General features: G+C 46.0%; 2 protein-coding genes across 9 annotated transcripts in view; both read left to right on the plus strand.

Annotated features, from left to right (window-relative positions):
- diaph2 (diaphanous-related formin 2) overlaps nucleotides 1-27,500 on the plus strand; it is a 642,359-nt gene that overhangs the window by 349,817 nt on the left and 265,042 nt on the right. For all 6 annotated transcript variants that reach the window (XM_063190038.1, XM_063190036.1, XM_063190039.1 and 3 more), the window contains one exon: nucleotides 24,526-24,624. In XM_063190038.1, the coding sequence (XP_063046108.1) occupies nucleotides 24,526-24,624 (99 nt within the window). The remainder of the gene's footprint in view (nucleotides 1-24,525; nucleotides 24,625-27,500) is intronic.
- LOC134440103 (THAP domain-containing protein 3-like) lies at nucleotides 79-4,342 on the plus strand. 3 transcript variants are annotated; one of them, XR_010032904.1, is made up of 5 exons: nucleotides 79-445; nucleotides 770-927; nucleotides 1,430-1,486; nucleotides 1,589-1,744; nucleotides 3,962-4,342. XR_010032904.1 is itself a non-coding variant. In XM_063190043.1 (5 exons), the coding sequence occupies exons 1-5, from the start codon at nucleotides 323-325 to the stop codon at nucleotides 3,976-3,978; spliced, it is 489 nt and encodes a 162-aa protein (XP_063046113.1). In that variant the 5' UTR covers nucleotides 82-322; the 3' UTR covers nucleotides 3,979-4,342. The 3 variants fall into 3 exon arrangements, 2 of the variants coding, with proteins under 2 accessions (XP_063046113.1, XP_063046114.1); XM_063190043.1 differs by having other exon boundaries at nucleotides 82-445; nucleotides 1,611-1,744; XM_063190044.1 differs by lacking the exon at nucleotides 1,589-1,744 and having other exon boundaries at nucleotides 90-445.

Below are 27,500 nucleotides of genomic sequence, written 5' to 3' on the forward strand. Positions count from 1 at the left end.
TCAGTGGGAGGGAAACAACGGGGAAGTGAAACATGCACCAGAGAGGCCCGGACAAGTTAACAATGCACGATCTGATATCGCCAAGTAATTAACACTCCTGGACCGATGTGAAAACGTTCGTCCAGGATTAATGTTATAGCCAACCAATCAGGGGTCATTAGAGGTGGGATCATTAGAGGTGGTACGTCATCAACAGGGCGACTAGCATTTCCAAATATTCGCCTTATTCACCCGGAACGTTCTAAAGACGTTGAGGGGTACACTTCAGGGGTACATTCGGCAACGCACCAGCTGTCATGGCGCCTCAGTGTTGTGTGCCCAAATGTGCGTCCTCAAAGAGAAAAAATCCTACCGTGGACAGACTTTCCACCGTTTCCCCAAAGAGCAGGCACTTCGCCGTGAATGGATAAATCACGTCAAGAGGGATCCTGGTCCATATTTCAAGGTAAGATGCGAAATTGTGTTCAATCGTACGCATTAGCTAGCACAAATAAGCTAGCTCGCCAAACTTGTCATGACTCATGTAGCCTAATGAAGCGAATGCCTCGATGAAATAAAAAAAATATGAATGTGTAATTACACAACGCTACATTCATATGATATTTCCAGATCGCTATTTCAAGATTATGCTTTTAATTGTATGGTAAGCGAGCCGATGGCCACTGATTTTGTGCTACCAGAACCAGTAGCATAGGGCAGGCCATTTGTGCTAAAATCAAGTTGTTTTGCTAACGAACTAAAATGCATACCCTGGTATTTATGGTTACAGATCAACGCTGAGACCAAGGTTTGCTCTGAGCACTTTGAGAAGCAGTGTTTTGTAAAGACCGCCCGTGGTATCACAGAGCTTATAAAGGATGCTGTGGCAACTTTGTTCGCCTGGACTTCAGAGAGGCCAAAGAGGAGAATCATCATTCGCAGACCGAGGTTACTTTGTTCAGTCAATATTCAACTGACATGTGTCTACCAACCCTCATAATAATAATAATAATAATAATAATAATCATAGAGAATAGTTCACCATAGGAATAGCCTACATTTAAATTTAGACAAAAGACTGGAGAATTAATTTATGTGCTGGAGATATAACTTATTTGTTTGCATTGATCATGTCCTCCTGAGTCATGAGCCAAAGATTTCAAACTGTGATGTTATTACATTGCATTACATTTCACTTAGCTGACACTTTAATTTTATTCAAGCGACTTGGTTATTGTTTGTCAGGGTATTGGTTACAGTCCCTGGAGCAATGTGTCAATGAGCTGTGTTAGGTGCCTTTCTCAAGGATACTTCAGCCATGAAGATGTCAGTAGAGGTCAGGGGGATTCGAACCTGCAAATCCCAGATTTAAAGACCAACTCTCTAACCACTAGGCCACGGTTGCCCTGTGTATGTTGTGACTCTCCTGTCCTTTGTGTTTCTTTTTCAGTACGGATTCCATGGAGGTGGATGAAAACCAGCCTGATGTGAGAAGGGATGCCTTGAGGTAAGTTAATGAATCGTATTTAGTTGTGCCATAGTTTGTAATTCATTACTGCATTCAGTTTTAGATCAGTTAGGAATTGACCGTTTGATTCACAACTAGTAGTGTTGTCTTGTTGTCCCTCCAGCACAGATGTACCTCCTCCACAGCCATACCATGATTATGCTGTTCCACCGCTGACACCAGAGGGACAACTTGAGGCGGCACGCAAGCACATCATAGAGCAAGACAAGTTAATAGCACAACCTAAAGGGACACTGTGTGAGATTTGTATTTGTTTATTTCCAGAATGCATGCCACCCATTCACTGATGTTACCTTTTTCATGAATACTTACCACCATCAAATTCTAAGTATTCATTATGACTGGGAAAATGGCACTTTTTCATGAAAAAGGGGATCTTCTCCATGGTCCGACATTTTGAAATACCAGAAATAGCCATTTTTAGCTGCAAAAATGACTATACTTTGGCCATACTAGAAAATATTAGCCTACCTCATTACTTAGTAAACTTTCATGAAAAGATCACATTTGGCAATAGGTAATCCAGTTTCAATGAACAGCATAGTTGCAGTACCTGTTTTGACCACACAGTGGTCAAAAAATGCACAATACTTATCTGTTGTCCAGGACTGATACAGCATCACATTCATCCTGGACTGCTGTTACTTATCTTTAGCCCAGGACTGATACAGTGCCACATTCATCCTGGACTGCTGTTACTTACCTTTAGCCCAGGACTGATACAGCATCACATTCATCCTGGACTGCTGTTACTTATCTTCAGTCCAGGACTGATACAGCATCACATTCATCCTGGACTGCTGTTACTTATCTTTAGTCCAGGACTGATACAGCATCACATTCATCCTGGACTGCTGTTACTTATCTTTAGTCCAGGACTGATACAGCATCACATTCATCCTGGACTGCTGTTACTTATCTTTAGTCCAGGACTGATACAGTGCCACATTCATCCTGGACTGCTGTTACTTATCTTTAGTCCAGGACTGATACAGCATCACATTCATCCTGGAGTGTTACCCATCTTCAGTCCTGGACTGATATAGTGCCACATTCATCCTGGACTGCTGTTACCCATCTTTAGTCCTGGACTGCTACAGCATCACATTCATCCTGGACTGCTGTTACTTATCTTTAGTCCTGGACTGATACAGCATCACATTCATCCTGGACTGCTGTTACTTACCTTTAGCCCAGGACTGATACAGCATCACATTCATCCTGGACTGCTGTTACTTATCTTTAGTCCAGGACTGATACAGCATCACATTCATCCTGGACTGCTGTTACTTATCTTTAGTCCAGGACTGATACAGTGCCACATTCATCCTGGACTGCTGTTACTTATCTTTAGTCCAGGACTGATACAGCATCACATTCATCCTGGAGTGTTACCCATCTTCAGTCCTGGACTGATATAGTGCCACATTCATCCTGGACTGCTGTTACCCATCTTTAGTCCTGGACTGATACAGCATCACATTCATCCTGGACTGCTGTTACTTATCTTTAGTCCTGGACTGATACAGCATCACATTCATCCTGGACTGTTGTTACTTATCTTTAGTCCAGGACTGATACAGCATCACATTCATCCTGGACTGTTGTTACTTATCTTTAGTCCTGGACTGATACAGTGCCACATTCATCCTGGAGTGTTGTTGCTTATCTTTAGTCCTGGACTGATACAGCATCACATTCATCCTGGACTAGTGCTGCATATCTGTTAAGCTGCCTAGCTATTTTGCTAGCAACTACCAACGTGCCCAAGAGTTGGCTTTACAGGGCATTCCAATCTAGCTAGGATAGTAATCAAGAAGTTTGTTATATCAATTTTAACTCCGTTTTGACCAAATACGTAGTTGCCTTTGGTGGGTAGAGTGGAGAAGTAGCAGACTGATGGCTGCCTTTTAGAGTAGTGTAGCCTGATAGCGCAATTAAAGCTTATTCATCAGCAGCTAATACTACCAGTTTAGCCATCTCAATTATGACAGAAAATCTGATTAGAGCAGCCTAGTGCAGACGTGCTACTTCCACACCTTATTTGTGTTTGTACTGAAGTCATAGTGACTTTGGTGTTAGTTAGTTACTCTAGTCATTACCAGTGTTGGGCAAGTTACTCAAAAACAGTAATGCATTACTGATCACATGTTACTGTCTTTTCAAAATAATCCCGTACACTACAATGTTAATATATTTAAAATGCATGGCATTACACTACAGTTGCATTACTTAAGTTACTTGCGCCAAGAGGACTGTAAGCCTCAATATGGATCTAACAAACATATCAGTATCAGGGTGGTACATTTCAGTATTCAAATAATTTAAATAATTAATACAATATGGTTCTAGCTGTGATTACATCACCTGACCTCTGCCACACAAAAAAAATGTCATTGACCCATATGCTGTGAACAACATTTTTCTAATGTTTTGTTTTCTGATCTATTACAGGTGGAGCTTTCCCATGACCAAGAGATGAACGCTAAACTCAATAGTTTTTTTTTTCTCCTCCTTCCTGCCTGCACTGTAGAAAAAAGTCAGTAAACAAAACAAATGATTGGATTTCACAGATTTGTTTATTACAATTTCAGAGAGAAGTGATGTATGCATAATAAAATACATTATTATATAATAATATAACATTTAGTATAATAAGATGATCTATGATGCACACTTAAAGCATGAGAGATTTGTAGAAATAAACATCAATTCAATGTATGTTTCCTATTTCACTTGTGACTGAATTTTTCATAATTTCAGAATAATGGGCCTTGGACGTTTGTTAACATTGCACTCACTGCCCACATCTGGTTAACAGAGCCTACTAGTGTCATGGGTATGACGCCATCATATATGTGGAACTCTTTTATTCTCCTTATCGCACGTTCAACACGAATACGAAGTCTTGCGCTTGTTTGTGTTTCTGTGACTTCATCTGCATTGAAAGTGCCACTTGGGCCTAAAAAGGGTGGAGTCACAAGGGAGACATTTCATTTTGATAGCATTTCCTTAATCAGAAACCCTTTGTCTGCCATGACTAAATCGCCTTCTTCAAGCATTGCCAGGATTCCGGACAATTCTGTAATCTCCTTGTCGGATATGGAGCCTGTGTACAGGTCACTAACGAATGACACCTCACCAGACGGGGCAATACCAATCAGGCCTTTTGAAAGTTGGGTTGCCCTTGTAATGGGAATAGATTTCGGAGTTAAGTACCTTCGAACTAGGCGTTTGCACATATATTTCTGTACAGTCTAGAATGACTCTGGAGTCTGGGTAAGTGTTTTGAAAACAAGTAGGCATACCTACGTTCATCTACTGTGACTTTTGAAGGCCAAATGGGGAGAGATCCTAACATGAAGTATAGATAGTTAGCCCAGGTGACACAGATTCTGCTCACAGTTGACTGTGACACACCAAAGCGCACCGCAAGGTCCTGCTCAGCAAAACCCTGTCTGAGGCGAAAGAGAGAGAAATAACTGGTCCATAGTTGCTAGTTTGGGGATATTAAATGCCTGTCTAATGACCTGTACCCCTGTTTGTTTAAGCCTTTGAGCCTGACTCCATCCAACCATGCTTGTGGCTGTGGGCTGTAGAGCCATATACAGCTTTAAAAGGGCATAGTCTGAGAATCCTGTGTAAAATGACATCTGACTATCATCACTGGAATCTTGACACACTGAACACTTTATCTTTAAAGGGACACTGTGCAGGAAATGGTCAAAAAAAGGTACTGCAACTATGCTGCACATTGAAACTGGGCTGCCTATTGCCAAATTTGATCTTTACATGAAAGTAATAAACAAATATTTTCAAATATGGTCCAAGTACAGTCATTTTTGCAGCTAAAAATGGCTATTTTTGGAAATTCAAAATGACGGACCATGGAGAAGATCCCCCTTTCAATGTATGAAAAGTGCAATTTTAGTCATAATGAATAATTAGAATTTGATGGTGGTGGTAAGTATTCATGAAAAAGGTAACATCAGTGAATGGGTGGCATGCATTCTGGAAATAAACAAATAAAAATCTCACACAGTGTCCCTTTAGGTTGTGCTATTAACTTGTCTTGCTCTATGATGTGCTTGCGTGCCGCCTCAAGTTGTCCCTCTGGTGTCAGCGGTGGAACAGCATAATCATGGTATGGCTGTGGAGGAGGTACATCTGTGCTGGAGGGACAACAAGACAACACTACTAGTTGTGAATCAAACGGTCAATTCCTAACTGATCTAAAACTGAATGCAGTAATGAATTACAAACTATGGCACAACTAAATACGATTCATTAACTTACCTCAAGGCATCCCTTCTCACATCAGGCTGGTTTTCATCCACCTCCATGGAATCCGTACTGAAAAAGAAACACAAAGGACAGGAGAGTCACAACATACACAGGGCAACCGTGGCCTAGTGGTTAGAGAGTTGGTCTTTAAATCTGGGATTTGCAGGTTCGAATCCCCCTGACCTCTACTGACATCTTCATGGCTGAAGTATCCTTGAGAAAGGCACCTAACACAGCTCATTGACACATTGCTCCAGGGACTGTAACCAATACCCTGACAAACAATAACCAAGTCGCTTGAATAAAATTAAAGTGTCAGCTAAGTGAAATGTAATGCAATGTAATAACATCACAGTTTGAAATCTTTGGCTCATGACTCAGGAGGACATGATCAATGCAAACAAATAAGTTATATCTCCAGCACATAAATTAATTCTCCAGTCTTTTGTCTAAATTTAAATGTAGGCTATTCCTATGGTGAACTATTCTCTATTATTATTATTATTATTATTATTATGAGGGTTGGTAGACACATGTCAATTGAATATTGACTGAACAAAGTAACCTCGGTCTGCGAATGATGATTCTCCTCTTTGGCCTCTCTGAAGTCCAGGCGAACAAAGTTGCCACAGCATCCTTTATAAGCTCTGTGATACCACGGGCGGTCTTTACAAAACACTGCTTCTCAAAGTGCTCAGAGCAAACCTTGGTCTCAGCGTTGATCTGTAACCATAAATACCAGGGTATGCATTTTAGTTCGTTAGCAAAACAACTTGATTTTAGCACAAACGGCCTGCCCTATGCTACTGGTTCTGGTAGCACAAAATCAGTGGCCATCGGATCGCTTACCATACAATTAAAAGCATAATCTTGAAATAGCGATCTGGAAATATCATATGAATGTAGCGTTGTGTAATTACACATTCATATTTTTTTTATTTCATCGAGGCATTCGCTTCATTAGGCTACATGAGTCATGACAAGTTTGGCGAGCTAGCTTATTTGTGCTAGCTAATGCGTACGATTGAACACAATTTCGCATCTTACCTTGAAATATGGACCAGGATCCCTCTTGACGTGATTTATCCATTCACGGCGAAGTGCCTGCTCTTTGGGGAAACGGTGGAAAGTCTGTCCACGGTAGGATTTTTTCTCTTTGAGGACGCACATTTGGGCACACAACACTGAGGCGCCATGACAGCTGGTGCGTTGCCGAATGTACCCCTGAAGTGTACCCCTCAACGTCTTTAGAACGTTCCGGGTGAATAAGGCGAATATTTGGAAATGCTAGTCGCCCTGTTGATGACGTACCACCTCTAATGATCCCACCTCTAATGACCCCTGATTGGTTGGCTATAACATTAATCCTGGACGAACGTTTTCACATCGGTCCAGGAGTGTTAATTACTTGGCGATATCAGATCGTGCGGTTAACAGTAGAGTCGTGCTGTACAGGAAAATGGCCGTTAGTGGCCTACATATGGTTTACCATGCACTACACCTGGGGGCCTATACTGCAAAGCTGGTTCAGGAGTAAATCAGGTAAATCACCTAATAGAAGAGCCTCGAGTCCTCATTTTCTTAAGGGTCTTCTATTAGATGATTTACCTCTTGACTTTACCTGGTGGTTTACACCTGAAGCAGCTTTGTAGTATATACCCCTGTAGATGGCCTTGTTATCTGCCATCTTTCACAGTACTGGCACAGTAAATACACTGGTGTTGTAGATCTAAGTATGGAGGCAGGACAGGTTAACAATAGTTGTGCTGTACCGGAAAATGGCCGATAGTGGCCTACATATGATTTACCATGCAGTGCACCTGTGGAAGGCTTTGCGGATCTACTGTATTTCACAGCACTGGCGCAGTAAATGCATTGGTGTTGTATATCTTAAAGTGACACTGTCTCATTTTTGGAAATAAGCCTATTTTACACCTCCCCTTGACTTAAATAATAGGCTTTTTCTCCTGTACTTTCAATCGTCCTCTGAGTGTGGCAGTGCAAATTTTACCTCCAAGCTAGCAGTTAACATTGAGTCCTAGCTGGCGGCTAATTGCTAGCTTGGTGGTAGAATTTGCACCGTCATACCCAGAGAACGGTTGAAAGTATAGGAGAACAGTAAAACCTTATTATTTAACTCAAGGGGAGGTGTAAAATAAGCTTATTTCCAAAAATGGGACAGTGTCACTTTAAGAATAGAAGGCAATTTGAAATGCATTATGTTTCGTTGTTTCGTCCTCACTTTTGCTGTAACCCTGAGAGAGACTTACGGTATATATTTTATAATCATCACCAGCATGAAAATGTATGTCAGGAGAGAGAGCTGCATTTGACCATGCATTTTCACCATAGACACATGGAAAATAATGCAAAAATCCCAAGGGTAGTATAGAAGCAAGCATGTGTTTTGTTTTTTGTTTTTTGCATGGAGGGGGCAAGATGGTGGACATGCTCCCCGCTCTCCTGCCTTCCTTGCACATCTGTTCCCCCTCTCTTTCTCTCCTCAGCAGAGCCGGGAGAGAGGTAATAGAGACTACTGGGACTTTGCTTATCGCGTGAGCTGCTGTCCGCCGCGCTTCGCTCTGCCCGAATCTCAGGTTTACGGCCTCAGCCATGCCACTTGAGCCCCGGATGGCAAAGCCCCACGGGGTTGTGTGCGTGTGTGCGTGTGTGCGTGCGTGCGTGCGTGCGTGCGTGCGTGCGTGCGTGCGTGCGTGCGTGCGTGCGGACTGAACTTTATATGATAGCAAATAGGGAAGGTGTGTGTGTGTGTGTGTGTGTGGGTGTGTGTGTGTGTGTGTGTGTGTGTGTGTGTGTGTGTGTGTGTGTGTGTGTGTGTGTGTGTGTGTGTGTGTGTGTGTGTCAGCGTGTGTGTCAGCGTGTGTGAATGTCAGTGTGAGTGTGTGCTTAAAGAGGTCAGGGCGATATCGGTCGGGTTTGGTTGTGCATGGGTGCAACAGCACAAGCCTCCGCGCAGCTTAAACCTGACCGCTCGGGTTGCGAGGCTGCGCAGGGCTCCGAGCGCTGCGAGGGCTGTGGGAGCCAGCTCTGCAAGTTTTATCGGCTGACGGCCGTAATCCAGAGGCTGCCCTCGTGGCTCCCTGCATGGCCAATTTACAGAGATGGGATGGGGTGGGGACCCTTCCCACACTCTCTCCTCTCTCCTCTCTGCCTCTCCTCTCTCTCTCTCTCCTTCTCTCCTTGCCATGTGGTCATGTCCACCGTGTGCATTCATCCTCCTTCTTTCTCTCTCTTTTCTTTCTCTCTCTCTCTCCTCTCTGCCTCTCTCTCCTCTCTCTCCTCTCTCCTCTCTCCTCTCTCCTCTCTCCTCTCTCCTCTCTCTCCCTCTACCTCTCCTCTCTCTCCTCTCTGCCTCTCCTCTCTCTCCCTCTGCCTCTCCTCTCTCTCCTCTCTCCTCTCTGCCTCTCCGCTCTCTCCCTCTGCCTCTCCTCTCTCTCCTCTCTCCTCTCTCTCCCTCTGCCTCTCCTCTCTCCTCTCTCTCCTCTCCTCTCCTCTCTCTCCTCTCTCCTCTCTCCTCTCCTCTCTCCTCTCTCCTCTCTCTCTCCTCTCCTCTCTCCTCTCTCCTCTCTCTCCTCTCTCCTCTCTCTCCTCTCTCTCCTCTCTCCTCTCTCCTCTCTCCTCTCTCCTCTCTCCTCTCTCTCCTCTCTCCTCTCTCTCCTCTCTCCTCTCTCCTCTCTCTCCTCTCTCCTCTCATCTCCTCTCCTCTCTCCTCTCTCCTCTCTCTCCTCTCTCTCCCTCTGCCTCTCCTCTCTCTCCCTCTCCTCTCTCCTCTCTCCTCTCTCTCCCTCTGCCTCTCCTCTCCCTCCCTCTCCTCTCTCCTCTTTCTCCTCTCTGCCTCTCCTCTCTCCTCTCTCTCCTCTCTGCCTATCCTCTCTCTCCTCTCTGCCTCTCCTCTCCTCTCCCTCTCCTCTCTCTCCTCTCTCTCCTCTCTCTCCCTCTCCTCTCTCCTCTCTCCTCTCTGCCTCTCCTCTCTCTCCTCTCTGCCTCTCCTCTCCTCTCCCTCTCCTCTCTCTCCTCTCTCCTCTCTCCTCTCTCCTCTCTGCAGAACAGCAACACAAACAAGACTGTGTGCCCTCGACATTAACGACTGCAGTGCAGCTAATGCTGTTCTATTGAGAATGCTCCCATAGCTAGCCCACTCACTATGAGAAGCGCACGCATGCATGCACTTATGCACGCGCCCCACACACACACACACACACACACACACACACACACACACACACACACACACACACACACACACACACACACACACACACACACACACACACACACACACACTCCTCTATTCATAGCCTACCCCAACCACACTACCTCCAAAAAAAAAAAGAAGATAATTTTCTGATCCTATGTTATTTCTGGGTCTTTACACAAGATGATTGTTTCCAGCGTACTACTGTCAACGCTCAGTTTAATATCCAATCCTCAGATGAGAAGTGAGCGAGTATTAATGTAGACATGCCTTTATCTTCGCCAGAGAACTGTTTTCATTTCCCATTAGCCCTCGTGCCTTTGTGAGAGAGGACAAGATATTAGCGGAGTGATGGTCCACGGCATACCACTGCAGCTGAAATGAGCCATTAGCACCACTCTCTAACAGGTAATAATACATAATGGCTGTATGGGAGCTTTAGGTGAAGGAAGCCTTTCAGTGAATATCTGGTGGTGGCATATCTGGTGTGGTGTTGTGGATTTCTGGCTTTGACAGGAGGGTTACCCACCGCTGACATCTCTGGGCAAATTGTAGTCATTATCTCGTTTGATTGTGTCCAGTGGTTAAATGAGGGTTAAGACTCCGGGACGGCTCTCTTTTTTATTTATTTATTTAAATTATTTATTTATTTTTCAATTTTTTTTGCCTGCCTTGATGGGTTGGGATGCGGGCCCAACGAGGGGAGCGCTTTCTAGCGTGCCAAAACATTGGGCCATGTAATCTCTCCCAGAGTGTGCACATCAGAAACGCTCCGATTTCCAGATGAAATATGGGCTAACATAAAACAGAGGCGAGCTCTCAGCACGGCGGCCGCGTGCCAGTGGGAGATTGGGGTGTGGTGTGTTGTGGAGCAGAGCAGAGCGGTGTGGCGCGGCGCGGCGCTGCTCTGCGTATTTTCTGCTTATTCTACTGGGCTCGTCTCCAAGACTTATCCCCTCCCGTCCCCCTTCCCGCTACACCCCCCATTTCTTTGTCGATGGGGCGAGACTAGAGCGCACCTCTCTTCTCGCCTTGCTTCATATTGAAGCAATTAACGGAGGTCTTTAGGCCAGGACATCACATAGGGAGCCCACTACGCGATCCTCCTCACTCTCCAGCCCTACTACGTTCTGCCCCACTGACCCCACCAACGGGGAAGGGTAACGTAGGAAGGTAGAGGGCCCTCTGTTGACCTCCAGAGCGCCCCCGAGTGTTTAAACTTCCCGTCTCTGGTCATGTCCTTGCTGACATGGGGGTGGAGGTTGGAGGTCGATGGGTGGGTGGGTGGGTGGGTGTGGGCGCGTATGGGTGGGAGGTGGTGTATGGAAGGAGGTGGGGATTGGAATTGGGGCGCCTGGCTACCGTCATCATCATCATCATTAGCACCGACTCGCCCCGGTCTCCTCCCCTCCTCCCCTCCCTCCCCTCCCTCCCCTCCCTCCCCTCCCTCCCTCCTCGTGTGTCCGTCCGCACTCCGGCGTTATTAGGGGGTTGTAGGTAATTGCATGGTTGAAAGCGCAGCCGCTCTCCTCTCTTCTCCAACCCGTTCTCCCAACTGACTTTGAGTCCCCCACCACACACACACACACACCAAACACCACACACACACACACACGTACACACACACACACACACACACACACACACACACGTACACACGTTCACACGTTCACACACACACACACACACACACACACACACACACACACACACACACACACACACACACACACACACACACACACACACACACACACACACACACACACACACACACACACACACACACACACACAGAGGATAGTAGGACTGTGCTGTGCTGTGCTGTGCTGTGGACCATCTCGCAGCTCTTTCCCTTCCCCTCCCCTCCCCGGTGGGTTGGGTGAACCTCAAGGTCATGGAGGAGACTAGGAGAGGAGGAAGTCATTAGTGGGGAAGAGGCGCTCCCTCAATCACCTGGCATCAGGAGGCCATCAACAGCAGCAGCACTGATGCTGAATTGCAGGCCCCATTCCACCATTCCACCACCTTGCCCTCTGGGTGTTTACTCGCCGATGTTCCTCTGAGCGTCAACTAGCACGTAGGCACAGACAGACACGCAGACACACACACAGACACACACGCAGAAACACACGCGCACACACACGCGCGCGCACGGGGCACACACGCAGACACACACACACACACACACACACACACACACACACACACACACACCCACCCACACACACACACACACACACACACACACACACACACACACACACACACACACACACATACACACATATACACACAGACACACACCCACACATACAGACACAGACACAGACACACACACACACACACACACACACACACACACACACACACGCACACACGCACACACGCGCGCACACTGGAATTCAATACCTGTCAAATTGGCCCCCACAAATAATCGATAGCTTTTCCTGATTGTTTTTGTACTTGTTTCCCTGACTGTGTCATTTAAATCCACTCCAAACTGGGTTGACATGAACAACACAACAACACACACGTAGGGCTACGTACGTGTGTGTGTTTTTCTCAAACTGGGCATGGAGCTATTTCCCCTGATTTCCTTAGCTTCTTCTGCGCCGTGCTCGGATTCAATTTGGGACTTTTGTTTTGTATCGACTACCTTTACCTGATCAATGGAGGTTAGCCACTCTGAGAAAACAATTCCAGAGCTCAGAGTGAAAGAGAGGGAAAGAGGCTTTTGTTTTATTTTCCACAGAGAGAGAGAGAGAGAGATAGAGAGAGAGAGAGAGAGAGAGAGAGAGAGAGAGAGAGAGAGAGAGAGAGAGAGAGAGACGGAGAGAGAGAGAGAGAGAGAGACGGAGAGAGAGAGAGAGAGACGGAGAAAGAGACAGAGAGAGGGAAATAGCACACTTTAGATGGAGGGTGGAGAAGGAGACCTGGACTTGTATCCAGGTGGTACAGTAAATTGGCCACAGGCTTAGGAGAGAGGCCTCTGCTTAGCCCCAGTCAATGGGAAAGATTGGTCACTCACAGCTGGAATCCTATGGTCAAATGGTGTTTTCAAAACTCCACACAGCTCTCCACACGCCTGTTTTTACTGAGTCTCCCTGTTTTGTTTCACCTCACCATCCCTTCCCTTTCAGGGCAGGAACAAAGAAAGAACAAACACACATGAAAAATGGCCTCTGTCAAAGAAGTAGGTTCAGAGTCCACTATGGTGTACAGTACCTGGCATATGGATGTCTACTTTACAGGGCTCTAAATTCACTTTTTTCCATCACCAGCCAAAATGGTTAGTAGATGATAATCTAGCCAAACACACTCACTAATGGGTCAAAGTGGCTAGGAGTAGTCAGTTGGTCTGTTCTACCAGCCAAACTGAAAATTTCACCAGCATTTGGACGGTCGACTGGGTTTAATTTTAGAGCCCTACTGGATGTTTATTTAAAAAAAAAAAAAAAAAAAACGTCACTGACATCACAACCAGTCCCTTTCATCTTCAGGGATTTGGGGGGGGGGGGGGGCCCTTTGCAGTGTTCCTGTACTGCTTTTATCTGTCTGTTACATTGCTGCTGTTTATCCCTCGCCACAGGCAAAATGCACGTAACAGGAGACAGCCACATGTAATGGCCATCAGACGCAACAGCCTTTGGAGAATGTTGTTGTGAATGTTGCGGGGGGAATGGGTGGGGGGTATAGGGTTTTTAGTGGTCTATGCTGGCTCTTTGGAAAAGCCTCAAACCAACATTTTTTTTTTTCTTTCTTTTCTTTTTTTCTGCCTCAGGTGTCATTTTACACAACATTGAACACAATAGCCAGTGCAACATAATCACAGCTTTGGACAACAGTCAGTGCTCCAACCGCATCTATCAGCTTAATGGCATCCATAACCCTGCGTTTTAAATGCTAATTTGGGCAATAGTAAGCACCTAATGACGTGGCATTGATTGTTGTTGTGATGTCTGTCTCTCTCTGTGTGTGTGTGTGTGTGTGTGTGTGTGTGTGTGTGTGTGTGTGTGTGTGTGTGTGTGTGTGTGTGTGTGTCTGTGTCTGTGTCTGTGTCTGTGTCTGTCTCTGTGTGTCTGTGTTTGCGCCTGATGTTTGTGTGTGTATTTCCAACTTTGTGTCCTTTGGTGCATCTGTACCGTGTATGTGCGCTGTTTCTCAACATACTAAGATAAATCACAATGATGGCAAATGATAACAAAGCTTAGCAATAAACTACTGTATATCAGAAATCTTCCCTTGTATTGCAGCCAAATGGAAACGTGTTGTGAAGTCCCTCACAGGTCTACCCATCCATGCAAAAGAGTGAATACAAATACTGCAGCATTTCATTTGATATATGGTCTGACAGACAGACAGACAGACATACCCAGATACAGACAGACAGACAGACAGACAGACAGACAGACAGACAGACAGACAGACAGACCCATACCCAGAGACAGACAGACAGACAGACAGACAGACAGACAGACAGACAGACAGACAGAGAGACCCATACCCACAGACAGACAGACAGACAGACAGACAGACAGACAGACAGACAGACCCATACCCAGAGACAGACAAACAGACAGAGATACCCACAGACAGACAGACAGACAGACAGACAGAGATACCCAGAGACCGACAGCCAGACAGACGGACAGACAGAGAGACCCATACCCAGAGACAGACAGACAGACAGACAGACAGACAGACAGACAGACAGAGATACCCATACCCAGAGACAGACAGACAGACAGACAGACAGACAGACAGAGATACCCAGAGACAGACAGACAGACAGACCCATACCTAGAGACAGACAGACAGACAGACAGACAGACAGACAGACAGACAGACAGAGATACCCAGAGACAGACAGACAGACAGACAGACAGACAGACAGACAGACAGACAGACAGACAGACAGACAGACAGACAGACAGACAGACAGACAGAGAGGGCTCAGGCTCCGTTAAGGAAAGCTGGCAGTCTCCCAGCAGTGAGTCAGAGAGATGAGCGCGCCGAGCACATCTCCGCAGGCAGATTGCACATTCAGGGAATAGATTGCCCTGCGGATGTCCAGACTCCACATTGTCTGTCCCACTCGCTTGTGCCCGGGCATTAAATGCATTTCAGAGGACCTGTCATCAACATTTTCTTATTCCTCCTTTTTTCCTTCTGCTATTCTCTTTTTTTTACCCCCTCCTCGCTGCTTTGCTCTGGCTCTGGGTAGCCTGTGCATTCTCTCTGCCATGACATTTCTCACATTTCTCTTCATTTCTTTTTCTTTTCTTTCTTTTTTTTTAGCTGCCCTCATCTGTGCTCTTCTTCCTTGCCATTCTCATGTTCTCTTTTACTTTCTTTCTTTCACTTCTTTACCTTGTTACTTTCTGCATATTTTGTTTCTCCATATTGTCCTCTCTCTCTTTCTCCCCCCCCTCTCTCTCTCCTATCATTTCTATGTTTCTCTGGCTGCGCGGTGTGGAGTTGTCTCTATGCGGAAGTGAGCATGTGGTAGTGTTTAGCTTGCTAATGCTCTGGGCTTTCTGGGCAGCTTTCGGGGAGATATCGTATGGACGCGGCCCAGCACACCGAGTGGGCCGAGTGAAATGCGGGCCAATAAACAGAATCTTTGCCCAAGTGCCGAAATCTTTCGTGGGCTCAAGGTCCAGTGGGAGAACCGCCCCACCCCACCCCCCCAACCCCCCCATCGAAAACACACAAAGACCTCTGCACACATGCTGAGTGATCTCAAAAATGTTCCCCCCTCTCCCTCTCCTTCACCTATCTCTTTCAGGCTTTGACCCCCCTCCCTCCCTCCTTCTTGAAATGGGAATGGGTTAAGTTACTTTTCAACTATTTTCACATTACATAGCAGTTGAAAAGGGGATCCAGTTGTGCATACACAGGACTTACACTGACGAGAATAACCTTGGAGTTGTTTTCATTATATAGGAATGAAACAGCCATTTTTACCTATGATATGCCCTGCATTTTTAAAAAATAATAATAATATCTCTAATATTTTGCATCCATCAGCCCGAAACATCTTTGTCACAACATCCCATCCCTCATTGTATCTATTAGTTTCCCCTTCCCAATAGTATATCCATCTCCTTCACCGGGGTGGGTGAGACACCTCCGCATGCCCTCGCTCGTGAATGATAACCGAGGGAGGACGCCGTGCCGCGCTGAAACAACCATTCCACACTGCGGTGATATTTTTGTGTTCTAACATGTGCACAGCATGCCTTTACTCAAGTTTAATTTCTTTTGGTGTAATAGAGCTTCTCCATAAAATCTTAACGAGCCATCTGTATTAGTTTTATTGTGTGCAGACGCTGATGTGTGGCCTCTCGCTGTGAGGCGCAGCTTGCCTCCACTCGTCTCGCTCTCCCTCCTGCCCAGAGAAAGAGTGTCGCCCATCCCATCCCTCCCTCTCATGCGCCACCCCCCTCCCTGCCACCTCACACACACACACACACACACACACACACACACACACACACACACACACACACACTACACACCACTTCATCTCTCTCTCCCTCCCCCAGCTACCAACAGACCAACCACCTGAACCGCAATATATTGCACACACCACTATCAACTGCTGTTTATTTTTTTAATTTCTTTTATTATCTATTTATTTCATTCATTTCCTGTTTTTTTTTCTTCATGGAAAGCAATTAGGAGACACCATAACTGTATTGATTTGTGATTTTAGACTGCGTTGCTGCTGCTAGTATGGGTCTGCCGAGCCCAACAATCGCGGGGCATCAAGCCTCTAATTTTGTTTGACAGGGCAGCAAAACGCCTTGGCTATTACTTGGCAACCATTGCATGTCACTCTCTCCGGTCGAGTAAAGAGAAAAAAAAAAGTCACAATGCAGAGCAACAGAGAGTCTGCCATTGAATCATGATGGTCTCCTCTCCTCTCCTCTCCTCTCCTCTCCTCTCCTCTCCTCTCCTCTCCTCTCCCCTCTCCTCTCCTCTCCTCTCCTCTCCTCTCCTCTCCTCTCCTCTCCTCTCCTCTCCTCTCCTCTCCTCTCCTCTCCTCTCAACTCCTCTCCTCTCCTCTCTTCTCCTCTCCTTACCTCTCCCCCTCCTCTCTCCTCTCCTCTCCTCTCCTCTTCTCTTCTCTTCTCTTCTCTTCTCTTCTCTTCTCTTCTCTTCTCTTCTCTTCTCTTCTCTTCTCTTCTCTTCTCTTCTCTTCTCTTCTCTCCTCTTCTTCATCCTCCTCTCCTCATGCTCTCCTCCTCTCCTCATCCTCCTCTTCCTTTTCTCTCCTCTCCTCTCCTCTCCCCCTCCTCCTCATCNTCCTCTTCCTCCTCTCCTCATGCTCTTCTCTTCTCTCTTCTCTCTTCTCTCTTCTCTTCTCTTCTCTTCTCTTCTCTTCTCTTCTCTTCTCTTCTCTTCTCTTCTCTTCTCTTCTCTTCTCTTCTCTTCGCATCTTGAATTCATTTGGGGGGGGAAAGAAAACATGGATGTGTTTCTGATTTACAAAGGGTTTCACTTTAACAGCTTGGCCATGTATCGCACGGGCAGATTTAGCGGTTCGGAACCGCCTCTCTCGGGCCAACACAAATAGGGCCAGGCCTTTCTGAAAACCCCCTCGCACTCAAAACCAATGTTTTCCTCCCCCTCAATCAAGACAAATACAACAAATCTGTGATTTGGCAGAGAGAGAGAGAGAGAGAGAGAGAGAGAGAGAGAGAGAGAGAGAGAGAGAGAGAGAGAGAGAGAGAGAATGGGGGTGGAGGAGAGGGGGCATTGGTGTGTGTGTGTGTGTGTGAGAGAGAGAGAGAGAGAGAGAGAGAGAGATATGATTGTGTCACTTCACCCACATCATCATGATGAGCTCTTCATTTGTTTTCTCTACAATCAAACAGTTTGAGTCTTTAAAGAACTCAAGTCCTTCCCAGGCCGCGGGCAATTTTCAAGCTCCTTTTGGCTGTTGATGCAATAGTATACAGTACATAGGCGTTTTCGCAACAACCCTGCTGTTCTTCACCTCACCTTTCCTTCGGTGAGCGTGTGAGCGAGCAAGCGAGTGAGTGTTTGAGTGCGGATTGCATGTGGCGGCTGCACACAGAGTAATGGAATAAGTAAGCATGTTACAGCGTGGTGTGAGCAGAGCACAACACCGGCTCGTCTCTCAGCCCTGCTCGCCTCGCACACCCAGCCAAGTGAGGAGAGAAAAAACATGGCCTTATCGATGCAGTGCGTGTGTGTGTGTGTGTGTGTGTGTGTGTGTGTGTGTGTGTGTGTGTTTGTGTGTGTGTGTGTGTGTGCTTGTATGCGTGTGTGCGTGCATGCATGTGTGCGTGTGCACACGTGCGTGTGCACACGTGCGTGTTTGTCTGTGTGTGTGTGTGTGTGTATTAATGTGTGCGCGTGTGTGCGTGCATGCGTGTTTGTCTTTATGATGGTGATTGCTCCAGATGGTTTTGCCTGGAGGCTGGAGGCTGTGAGAGGGGGTGAGAGTGAGTGTTTCGACAGGTATGAGGCAGGTGGCGAAGGGCCTGTTGCGAGCCTGAATACCTGTGAAGGAGCTACAGGGGAGTAGGATGATGTGGTGTTTGTGTGTGTGCGTCTGTGTGTGTGTGTGTGTGCTTGTGTGTGTTTGGTTGCATGTAGACACGAGTGAATTTATGAAAGCCTCTTATCTTTTTTTCTTTCTCCTCTCAGATTTTCTCCTCAAATTTCATTGTTCTCTCTCTCTCTCTCTCTGTCTCTCTCTCTCTCTCCCTCCCTCCCTCTTTCTCCCTCTCTCCCTATCTCTCTCCCTCCTTTTCTCTCTCTCTCCCTCCCTCCTCTCTCTCCCTCCCTCCCTCTTTCTCCCTCTCTCCTCTCTCTCTCTCTCCCTCTCTCTCTCTCTCTCTCTCTCTCTCTCTCTCTCTCTCTCTCTCTCTCTCTCTCTCTCTCTCTCTCTCTCTCTCTCTCCCCCTGAATCTCCCTCCCCACTAGCCACCATAGAACTCCACCTGCATTCTCATTTCTCCCTCTCCCTCTAACCCCCCCCTCCCTCTCTCTCTCTCTCTCTCTCTCTCTCTCTCTCGCTCCTCATATGTGTTGTATCGTTCCCCCTCATCTCATCTCATCTCCCCTTCTTTATGCCTGCCTCTTCTCTCCTCTCCTCCGCTGTGAAAAGCCCCATAAGCTCGCTGAGTGGAAACAGACGACGTGCCTGAAAACAAGTGTTGCATCTGACCAGCGGGCCCTTTACTTCTAGGACAGCCTCGCCGCTCAATGACATCACTCATCAGGGGACCTCTAAAGCTTCCCAGCCTGCCGAAAAAGAAAAAAAAAAGTGGATAAAATAATGGGGTGTCATTAGGATGTAATAATGAGAGGGGTATTAAAGGTATGGGGTGGAGAAGGCGAAGGGGGGGAAAGGAAATGGATTTCACCATGAACCGTGGATGAATACTCCACGTGTCATAAAACGAATAGCCCTCTAAAAAAAAAGAGGGGGCTGCTGCTATATCGAGCACACATGGGCAGAAGGGGAAGATGACGACCTCCCAAATGTGAACCAGTTGTGGCCGCCCGCCGTAAAACAAAGAGCCGCTCTGTTTGGCTGAAAATAACGGGTGATTTCACAGGCCCCTTGTTTGGCTTGGTCCAGTATCAAGAGCTCTCCACCCACCCACCCAGACAAACTGTGTTGTACACACACACACACACACACACACACACACACACACACACACACACACACACACACACACACCTAAAAAGCATTTACAAAACATTCCTAAAACTTGACTTCAGAGGGCCAGTCCCGCGGCGAAACACGACTGCAACACGATAGCCTGGAAATCATTCCAGATGCAATCAGTTGTCCCTGGGAGATGGGTTAGGTTTGACCCGCATTCTAACTTGCGCAATTGAGAAACCGGAGTGCGGCTGGAAAACAATAAAACACAAAGAATAATTGTGCATTGTCCTTCGTCCTCCTTGTGTTGTGCTTTTGGTGGGAGGTTTGCGGCAGCAGGGCCGTGAACAGCTCTGGCCGGGTCAGGGACAACGTTATCTGAAAGGCTCACCCATTCCATACATACAATGTTATGGGGACCCGATTTTGGGGCCCACCCTTCTCTCTGGGACCGGGGCAATTAATATTGTTGTCCCTCCCCTGTCTGCTTCCTTGAGTGGGAGATGCAGGGACATGCCCAACCCAGTTTTTGTCAGGAGAGATACTTACGCCGGTGTGCATCAGGCTGGCTGAGTCATGCTCAGGAACAGATGTGGATCCATTTATTGACAGAACGGCCGAGAAGACACCAGAGCCCACAGCCTGGGTTGCCAGATGAGGCTGATGATTTCCAGCCCAAAAAATGCTTAAAACCCTCCTAGAATCATAAAATCCCGCCCAATTCTATTGATTTCTATGGCAAAAATTGGGTGGGTTTTTCGGCTAGATGCCATTTTTACCCGCACAAGGCAATCCTAAGCAGCCCAATTGGGCGGGAAACAGCCCAATCTGGCAACACTGCCTGGCTGCAGCTCTGCCTCTTATGGCGACGGCAGGCAAGAGGCTGCTGCATCTTTGATAGTTTACTCAAAACGTGCAGACACCTCTCCTCCCCCCTCCCTTTCTCCCTTCCTCCCTGCCTCACCATTTTTTTCTTCTATATCTCTGCAACTCCTTCCATTTTTTCTTTATCTTTCACTCTCCTCAGCTTTTCCCCTGATTTAAAAAAAATCTTCCCCCTCTCTCCCTTTTTCCCTTCTCCCTATCCGCCTTCTTTTCTTATCTTTTTCTCTTTGTCTTTTATTCTCCTTACCGTTTACCTTTTTTCCTCCCTCCTTCCTTCATCATCATCATCATCATCATCATCATATTTTCTTACTCGAGTATGACCACCCCTCGCGGAGACATACTGTTTGTTCTGTATTTTTCCTGGGAGACTTCCACCTTGGGCTTAAACAAACAGAGGAATGATTAGCACACAGGAGCGCCTCATCTCCCACAAGCAATCTGTTGTGGTGCACACACAGGAATCTTCTCCCTACCTACACCCCTCACTTCCCAGAGTGCTGCCAACCAGCAAGTACTTCTAGAACTGGAACTACATAACATGGGCCCCTCCCAACCCACCAACCCACTCCAACTCTCCCTCCCTCCCTCTCCTCCTCCTCTTCCACCTGCCTCCTCCGCCTAGCCCATTTAAAAAGACATGATGCCCGCTCCCCTGGGCCACTGGCGCCACTACAGGGCCCCAGTATTCCACTAGCACACATTATTTACTTGCTTGCATTAGTCCCTTATTCATTACAGGGTTTACTTTATCCCCACCCCACCCCACCTTCTCCTTCTCTCTCTCTCTCTCTCTCTCTCTCTCTCTCTCTCTCTCTCTCTCTCTCTCTCTCTCTCTCTCTCTCTCTCTCTCTCTATGTAGCTGTCTCTCTCCCTCCTTACCCCTTGCTTATACCCCCTACCTACATATTATGCCCCCTAACTACCCCGGTGGCCATTAGGGACAGCATCAAGTATAAGGGAACCCACAGACAAAATCGATCACATAGTGTTGTCATTAAAACATTACAGGAATGTCACTATGTATACTCTAAGTGTATAAGAAAACAATAGTGGTTGCTTGTGCAGTGTTTCCTATACATTGAGGAAACTATGGCGGCATAGTTTAAATTTGGCCGCCATAGTTTCCGAAAATGTAAAAAAAAAAAAAAAAATGTTTTTTTTTTTTACTTTTTTTTTTTTTTACGATTTCCGTTTTTGTTAAAAACGATTTGAATTACGATTTCCTTCGCATTTTCCTCCTGGAGTAAATACATCCTATAGAGAAAACCACAAGTGCTTGAAAGACAGAGGGATCAAAAGCCTAGTCAAGTTGTTGTAGTTAACTTGGGTTTGGGAGCAATGAAAAAAAAACCTTCAGAGAAGGGACAGTTGGGATGAGTTTACTAACACTCCCCAGGCTTTGTTTTACAGTTGTAATGAGTTAGGTGACAGGCCTTCATTGACAAGGCAGAGGAGACATCGAGCTGCATATAGAAATGAATGTGTAATGAATGTGAATATAGACATAAATGTGTAATATGTTGTTCAGCCCTTTTAATGGGAGGAATTTTGAAAAACTGGCCCTGTGACCAGCACCCCTCATGTAGAATGTGTACGCCTATGTGTGTGTGGGGAAAAGGCATAGCCTACCCTCTTAGACCCTTTTTGTTTATGCGTTAACAATTTCACAGTAATCTTAAATTCTTATCTCTGCTCCTATTTTGTTTTATTATTATTTTCATTACATAGACCCCTGCATGTGTATTACCGGTATGTTGCCTTATTTCTCAAAATATAAATGGCTGAAATGTAGGCCTAGGACTATAGTTTCTCCATGCGCCAATGTCATACTGTACTCATAGTTTTGCCATTTTGCAATACCCCCCCCCCCCCCCCCCGACAAAAAAAAATCCCGGCTGCCCCCATAGTTTCCAAAATTTCTGTGGGAAACACTGTTGTGTGAAAGGTTTGAGATGCATAGTGTGTTTGTGCACATATTATGCACCTGTGAGCATAAATGAGAGGACGAGCTTGTGTGTGTGTGAGAGGGTGAATGAATCTGTGTTGTGTGTACTGTATGTGCACATATGCGTGTACTGTACTGTGTATGCATATGTGAGCTTGTGTGTTTGTGTATGAGAGGGTGAGTGCATCATGTTGTGTGTAGTGCTGTATATGCAGCACATATGCCAGTCAGTGCATGTGTCTGTCATTGTGTGTCTGACTGACTGTGTTTGGATTGGCTGGCTGGCTGACTGGGTGGTGGAGGGGGCTCAGCGACTCCCTGTGTCTGAAATGGAGCTGGAGTGTCTCTGGAGTGGCGAGCGGGACATGCGCAGCATTAATGCCAAGCTCTGGGCTCCGGGTCTGGGCTCTGTGCTCGTGGCTCGTGGCTCGGCAGAAAGCAAAAGGAAGAAGAAAAAAAAATCAAAAGAGCTTGTGGAGCTGGCTTCTCCCTCCCAGGGATTACCACCCTAACACAATTATCTCCCCAGCTCTGCAAATGCAGACAGACTGGGGGGAAGCAGGGAAGACCTGTGCCTGCCACCAGTGTGTGTGTGTGCGTGCGTGTGTGTGTGTGCGTGCGTGTGTGTGTGTGTGTGTGTGTGTGTGTGTGTGTGTGTGTGTGTGTGTGTGTGTGTGTGTGTGTGTGTGTGTGTGTGTGTGTGTGTGTGTGTGTGTGTGTGTGTGTGTGTGTGTGTGTGCGCCCCCGCCCCTGTCTGTCTCTGTGTGTGGTTTGTGTGTATGTTTTTCAGGGGTGGGGTCTGTTGGGAATTGTGTTTGTCAGTCTGTGCATGTATGCATGTGAGTGCTTTGTCTGTCTCCTTACTCAGTATGTGTAAGGTGCATACCGGTCACAGACTGCGTGCGTGCGTGTGTGTGCGGTTGTGCATGCGCGCCTCTCGATCCCTGGTTGTTTGCAATGCGATAAAGTACTGTGTGAGTGACATGCATGTAGTCGTCTTGAGTCGTCCCCACCCAGCCGACTTCAGTAGTCCTCGTCGCCATCAGACAGTGAGCCAGATAGAAACAGAGACATGGAACATGGAGGCATTATGAAATTGAAAACCCTTTTTAATGACACACACGAGGGCCTACAGAACCAGATTTATCAGAAAAGAGAGCCCGCATCAGGTTTCTGAGTTGTTGCTCCCATGGTGGCATCTTAAGCTGTTTTTCTTTTTGGATATTATGCTTTGCCACGGAGTGCGTTGCGCCGTATTATTATTTTTTCTCTGTTGTTGTCATCATTTGACATTGGATTGCATCACTTGTGTAATTTATTGTTTTTGGAGGTGTCTCCTGTGGGCTGTCATTGGCAGTGCTTACACCACGCGGGGCCAGAGCCAACCACGATGATTCCAACTAACTGCAGCACAAAATAAGCATGTCACATCGAATAAATGTGGAGCACTTTTACTGCTGCCAGTAATGCTATCCTTCCTTCTCCCCCCAACCCCCTGTGATCTGGTATATATTAATAACCTCAACTATTTATTAATGTATATGCATATACATATTCATCTGTCTCTCTCTCATTCTCTCATTCTCTCTCTGTCTCTCTCTCTCTCTCTCTCTCTCTCTCTCTCTCTCTCTCTCTCTCTCTCTCTCTCTGCCTGCTTCTCTTTAATGTGCTTATTTCAGCATGTGAGTGCATATAATGCATATTTGTGTGACTCTTGCCACTGTTGTTGCTTTGTTGGAAGATTCTGCTGAGGGTCCATATTTTATTTGCAGTTCACAAGGATGCTATGAAACAGATTCATGCAGATGTGGTGGTGGTGTGCCTGTGTGTGTGTGTGTGTGTGTGTGTGTGTGTGTGTGTGTGTGTGTGTGTGTGTGTGTGTGTGTGTGTGTGTGTGTGTGTGTGTGTGTGTGTGTGTGCGCGCGTTTATGTTTGTGTGTGTGTTTGCGTGTGTGTGTGCGTTCGTGCTTGCGTCTGCATGTGTGTGGTAGATCGATTGTCTCATATCTCCTGTTTTATTTTCTCCTCAGTGAAAAAAGAAGTAGATGAAACCGATGACCGGATGACGCAATTCAAGAAAAAGGCCAAGGAGCTCCGAATCCTGGACTCCAAGACAGCCCAGAACCTCTGTAAGTCTTGCTTTGTTTTTCTACTCTTCGCAAATCATCTGGGGTGCATTTCTCAAAAGCATAGTTGCTAATTACGTTAGCTACTTTGTTGGTTGCAATGCCATCTCCTGTTGGCAACTACCGAAGTTGCTAACTGCTAACAACTGTGCTTTTGAGAAATGCACCCCTGAATTGTCATGATTGAAACTAAATACAAAGCGCCGGTTTCACCACCACATCATTTCATTGTGTCTTTGTCTAAACACAATTTGCCTGTAAATGAAATGTTTCTCCTCGCCAGGGAGGAGCGCTCAGCAACGTGCCAGCCACAGAAATTTCCTCAATCACTGGCGAAATTGTGTTTACAATGAGACGGTCTTAAGCTCGACAGCAGCTTGGCCTTTTGTTTGTTTTTTTGTGTGTGTATGTGTGTGTGTTTTTTAAAATCTGCACACATACTGCACTGTATTGTACTGTATATACCGTCCCTCGCCTCGTCAAGCCCTCTCGGTGGCGTCGAGGGTGGAAAAAAAAGTGCTCTTGGCACAGGGATTAAAGTTTTCCGTCGCTATGACGGATTTCCGTCAACTGGATTTTCGTTTGGACGGATTTCCGTCTTTATAATTCATGTCAATTAATTTAAAATGTTTACTTTCCAACTGAACTCAAATCGAGAGCACTCCTGGTCATGAGAAGGGAAGGAGAGGTGTGTTTGGTGTACGGATTTAGTTATACACGCGCCATCACCGGTGGTGTCATACAACAGATTCACTCAGTAGTTTTGAGCCATCCCCTTTTCTTCCGTGTTCCAAAAAAATAAAAATAAAAAGTACACGAGCGGTCAGCAATTCGGTTGTGGCGCAGCGCGAGAGATTAAAAAAACAAATAGCCAACATTGTTGCTGATGGCAGAAAAGAAAATAAGTGTAATACTATGTTTAAAGTGCCATGAAATGACAATCATTAAATGAGTTGGACTGATATTCCAATATGGGCTAATAATGCATATGCATGGAATGCATAGCTTGAAGAAGGTAGGACACACGTATGTTTCCATTATCATTGCACCTGCCGTGGCGGATAGTTAGAAAAAAATGAATAGTTTACTTCGACTGCGCATGATGTCCTTTTCATGAAGGGGTTGCCTTTTAAGCATTGTGACTTTTACTAACATTATTCATAGCTCTAATGGGACGGCTATCATTGGCAGCTAGCTAGGGTATGCCATGCGTAATACCATGCCTTTCATCCTCAAAGTTTAGCGCGTTTGACTGGCTACGTGTAGAACTAGCTCTAGTTGTCTTTCTGACAACGGATAATGTACAGTCTCATTTGTAATCATAGCATATTAACTTTGTTGTTGCCGATATATATTTAAGAAATAAGTTAAAAATGGGTTGCATTTTACAGGGGTCACGGAGGATATCCCTGGCAGAGCCAATATTTTATGCCACGTCTTGCTCTGGGAAACAGTGTTCTGATGGGTGGACTCATTGTCAATAAATGCCGTTTCGGTGTTTCTTTCACTTTCAAGGCTTGTTGTAGGCTACTGTGTGATGCTATTTTTGCTAACTGGAGTAGTGTGCAGCAACAGTTGTGTGTGTGCTTGTTTTTGAGTGGCTAAACGTCTGTGCCCACCTTCTCGGACTATACGCGTCGTTTCAGTTCAGTTATTTGCGCACTGCGCACTCAGGACTGATGGGTGGGTGGTTTGTCTTGATTCGAGTGGAAAGTTGCGCGACAAGCTTGGGAAAGTGTGTTACTTTTGTTAAACGATAGACGTATGTCTGTGACTGTGTCGTGTCCGCTTGTAGGAGAGAACACGAGTGCGTGTAGGAATCGGGGACGTTTTTTAAATCAATGGTAAGCGTGTGCCTGGCACCGCACATCGAGAAGCAAAAAAGTACCGGTAGCCATAGGTTTTCAAAACGGTAGAACACAAGAGGTAGACTACAGGATGAATAGTGAAAAACATACAAAATAACCAACAACTAGTTTTCTCCCTCTGATTGCTATGACCAGTGAATTATTTTTTTAAATGTCAGAAATACTGCAAGCAATGCGCACCAGTGCTTTCACCAGAACAGTGTTTGCCCATTCTGATGGGAAAGAAAAATATAGCCTACTACTAAAAAAAACCCATAATGGGATCACTGTATCAACGCATTGCAATTCCAACTCAATAATTCTATGATATCAGCTAGACCATTTTGAAGCAACACTCATTGTGAATCCATTCTGCATAATGTTGTGAACAATTCATAAATAATGGGTAGATATAAGAGGAAATAACCAAAACATGAACCAAATTGCAGTTCAATGTTTGCAGTCTGATATAGTATCCATTATCCCTCCATTCTCGGCCATTTCTAGTCAATCTGGTGGCCTAGGCCTGCCCCTTTCCCTCTTTCCTTTTTCTTGTATTTAGAAATTGGCATCTGTAAACATAGCATTGTAGGCCTACATCTAATTGAGCACATCTGATCTAGTACCTACAGGTACATTCATACTGAGTGTGTATATAGGCCTACTGAGTGTATAATGAATATTCATTGTTAATGTGAAGTGTAAAGTTTAATGTTGGTTGAAGTTCTGATTTTGTGGCACTTTTTGGTTTTACTGGCGCCCTCAAGACATAGGCCTATTCCGCTCTAGGCGACTGCCCTGTCTGCCTATGCCTAGTGTTGGCTCTGGCACCGTTCCTTGCATAAAACCAGTGTATGTTTCGTTATGAGGGCAGAGCCTGGCTACATTGGTTTTCGTTGGGTTACAAAGTGATACTCGATCGGGTGCCTAACCGGTAAAAAAAGTTCAGTCAGATGACTTTTTTTTGCTTTAATCCCTGCTTGGCAGCGTGTGCGGGGTCACTCTCACAAACAAATGGATTAAATCCAAATC

This window comes from Engraulis encrasicolus, chromosome 23 (genome assembly GCF_034702125.1).
Source record: "Engraulis encrasicolus isolate BLACKSEA-1 chromosome 23, IST_EnEncr_1.0, whole genome shotgun sequence".
Lineage (NCBI taxonomy): Eukaryota > Metazoa > Chordata > Actinopteri > Clupeiformes > Engraulidae > Engraulis > Engraulis encrasicolus.

Excerpts from the sequence above, each read along its gene's own strand:
- LOC134440103 (XM_063190043.1), top strand. The coding sequence starts at position 323 with ATGTGCGTCCTCAAAGAGAAAAAATCCTACCGTGGACAGACTTTCCAC. Across the intron at positions 446-769 it reads ATCCTGGTCCATATTTCAAG|ATCAACGCTGAGACCAAGGT; the intron begins GTAAGATGCGAA and ends TTATGGTTACAG. Across the intron at positions 1,487-1,610 it reads GTGAGAAGGGATGCCTTGAG|CACAGATGTACCTCCTCCAC; the intron begins GTAAGTTAATGA and ends TTGTCCCTCCAG.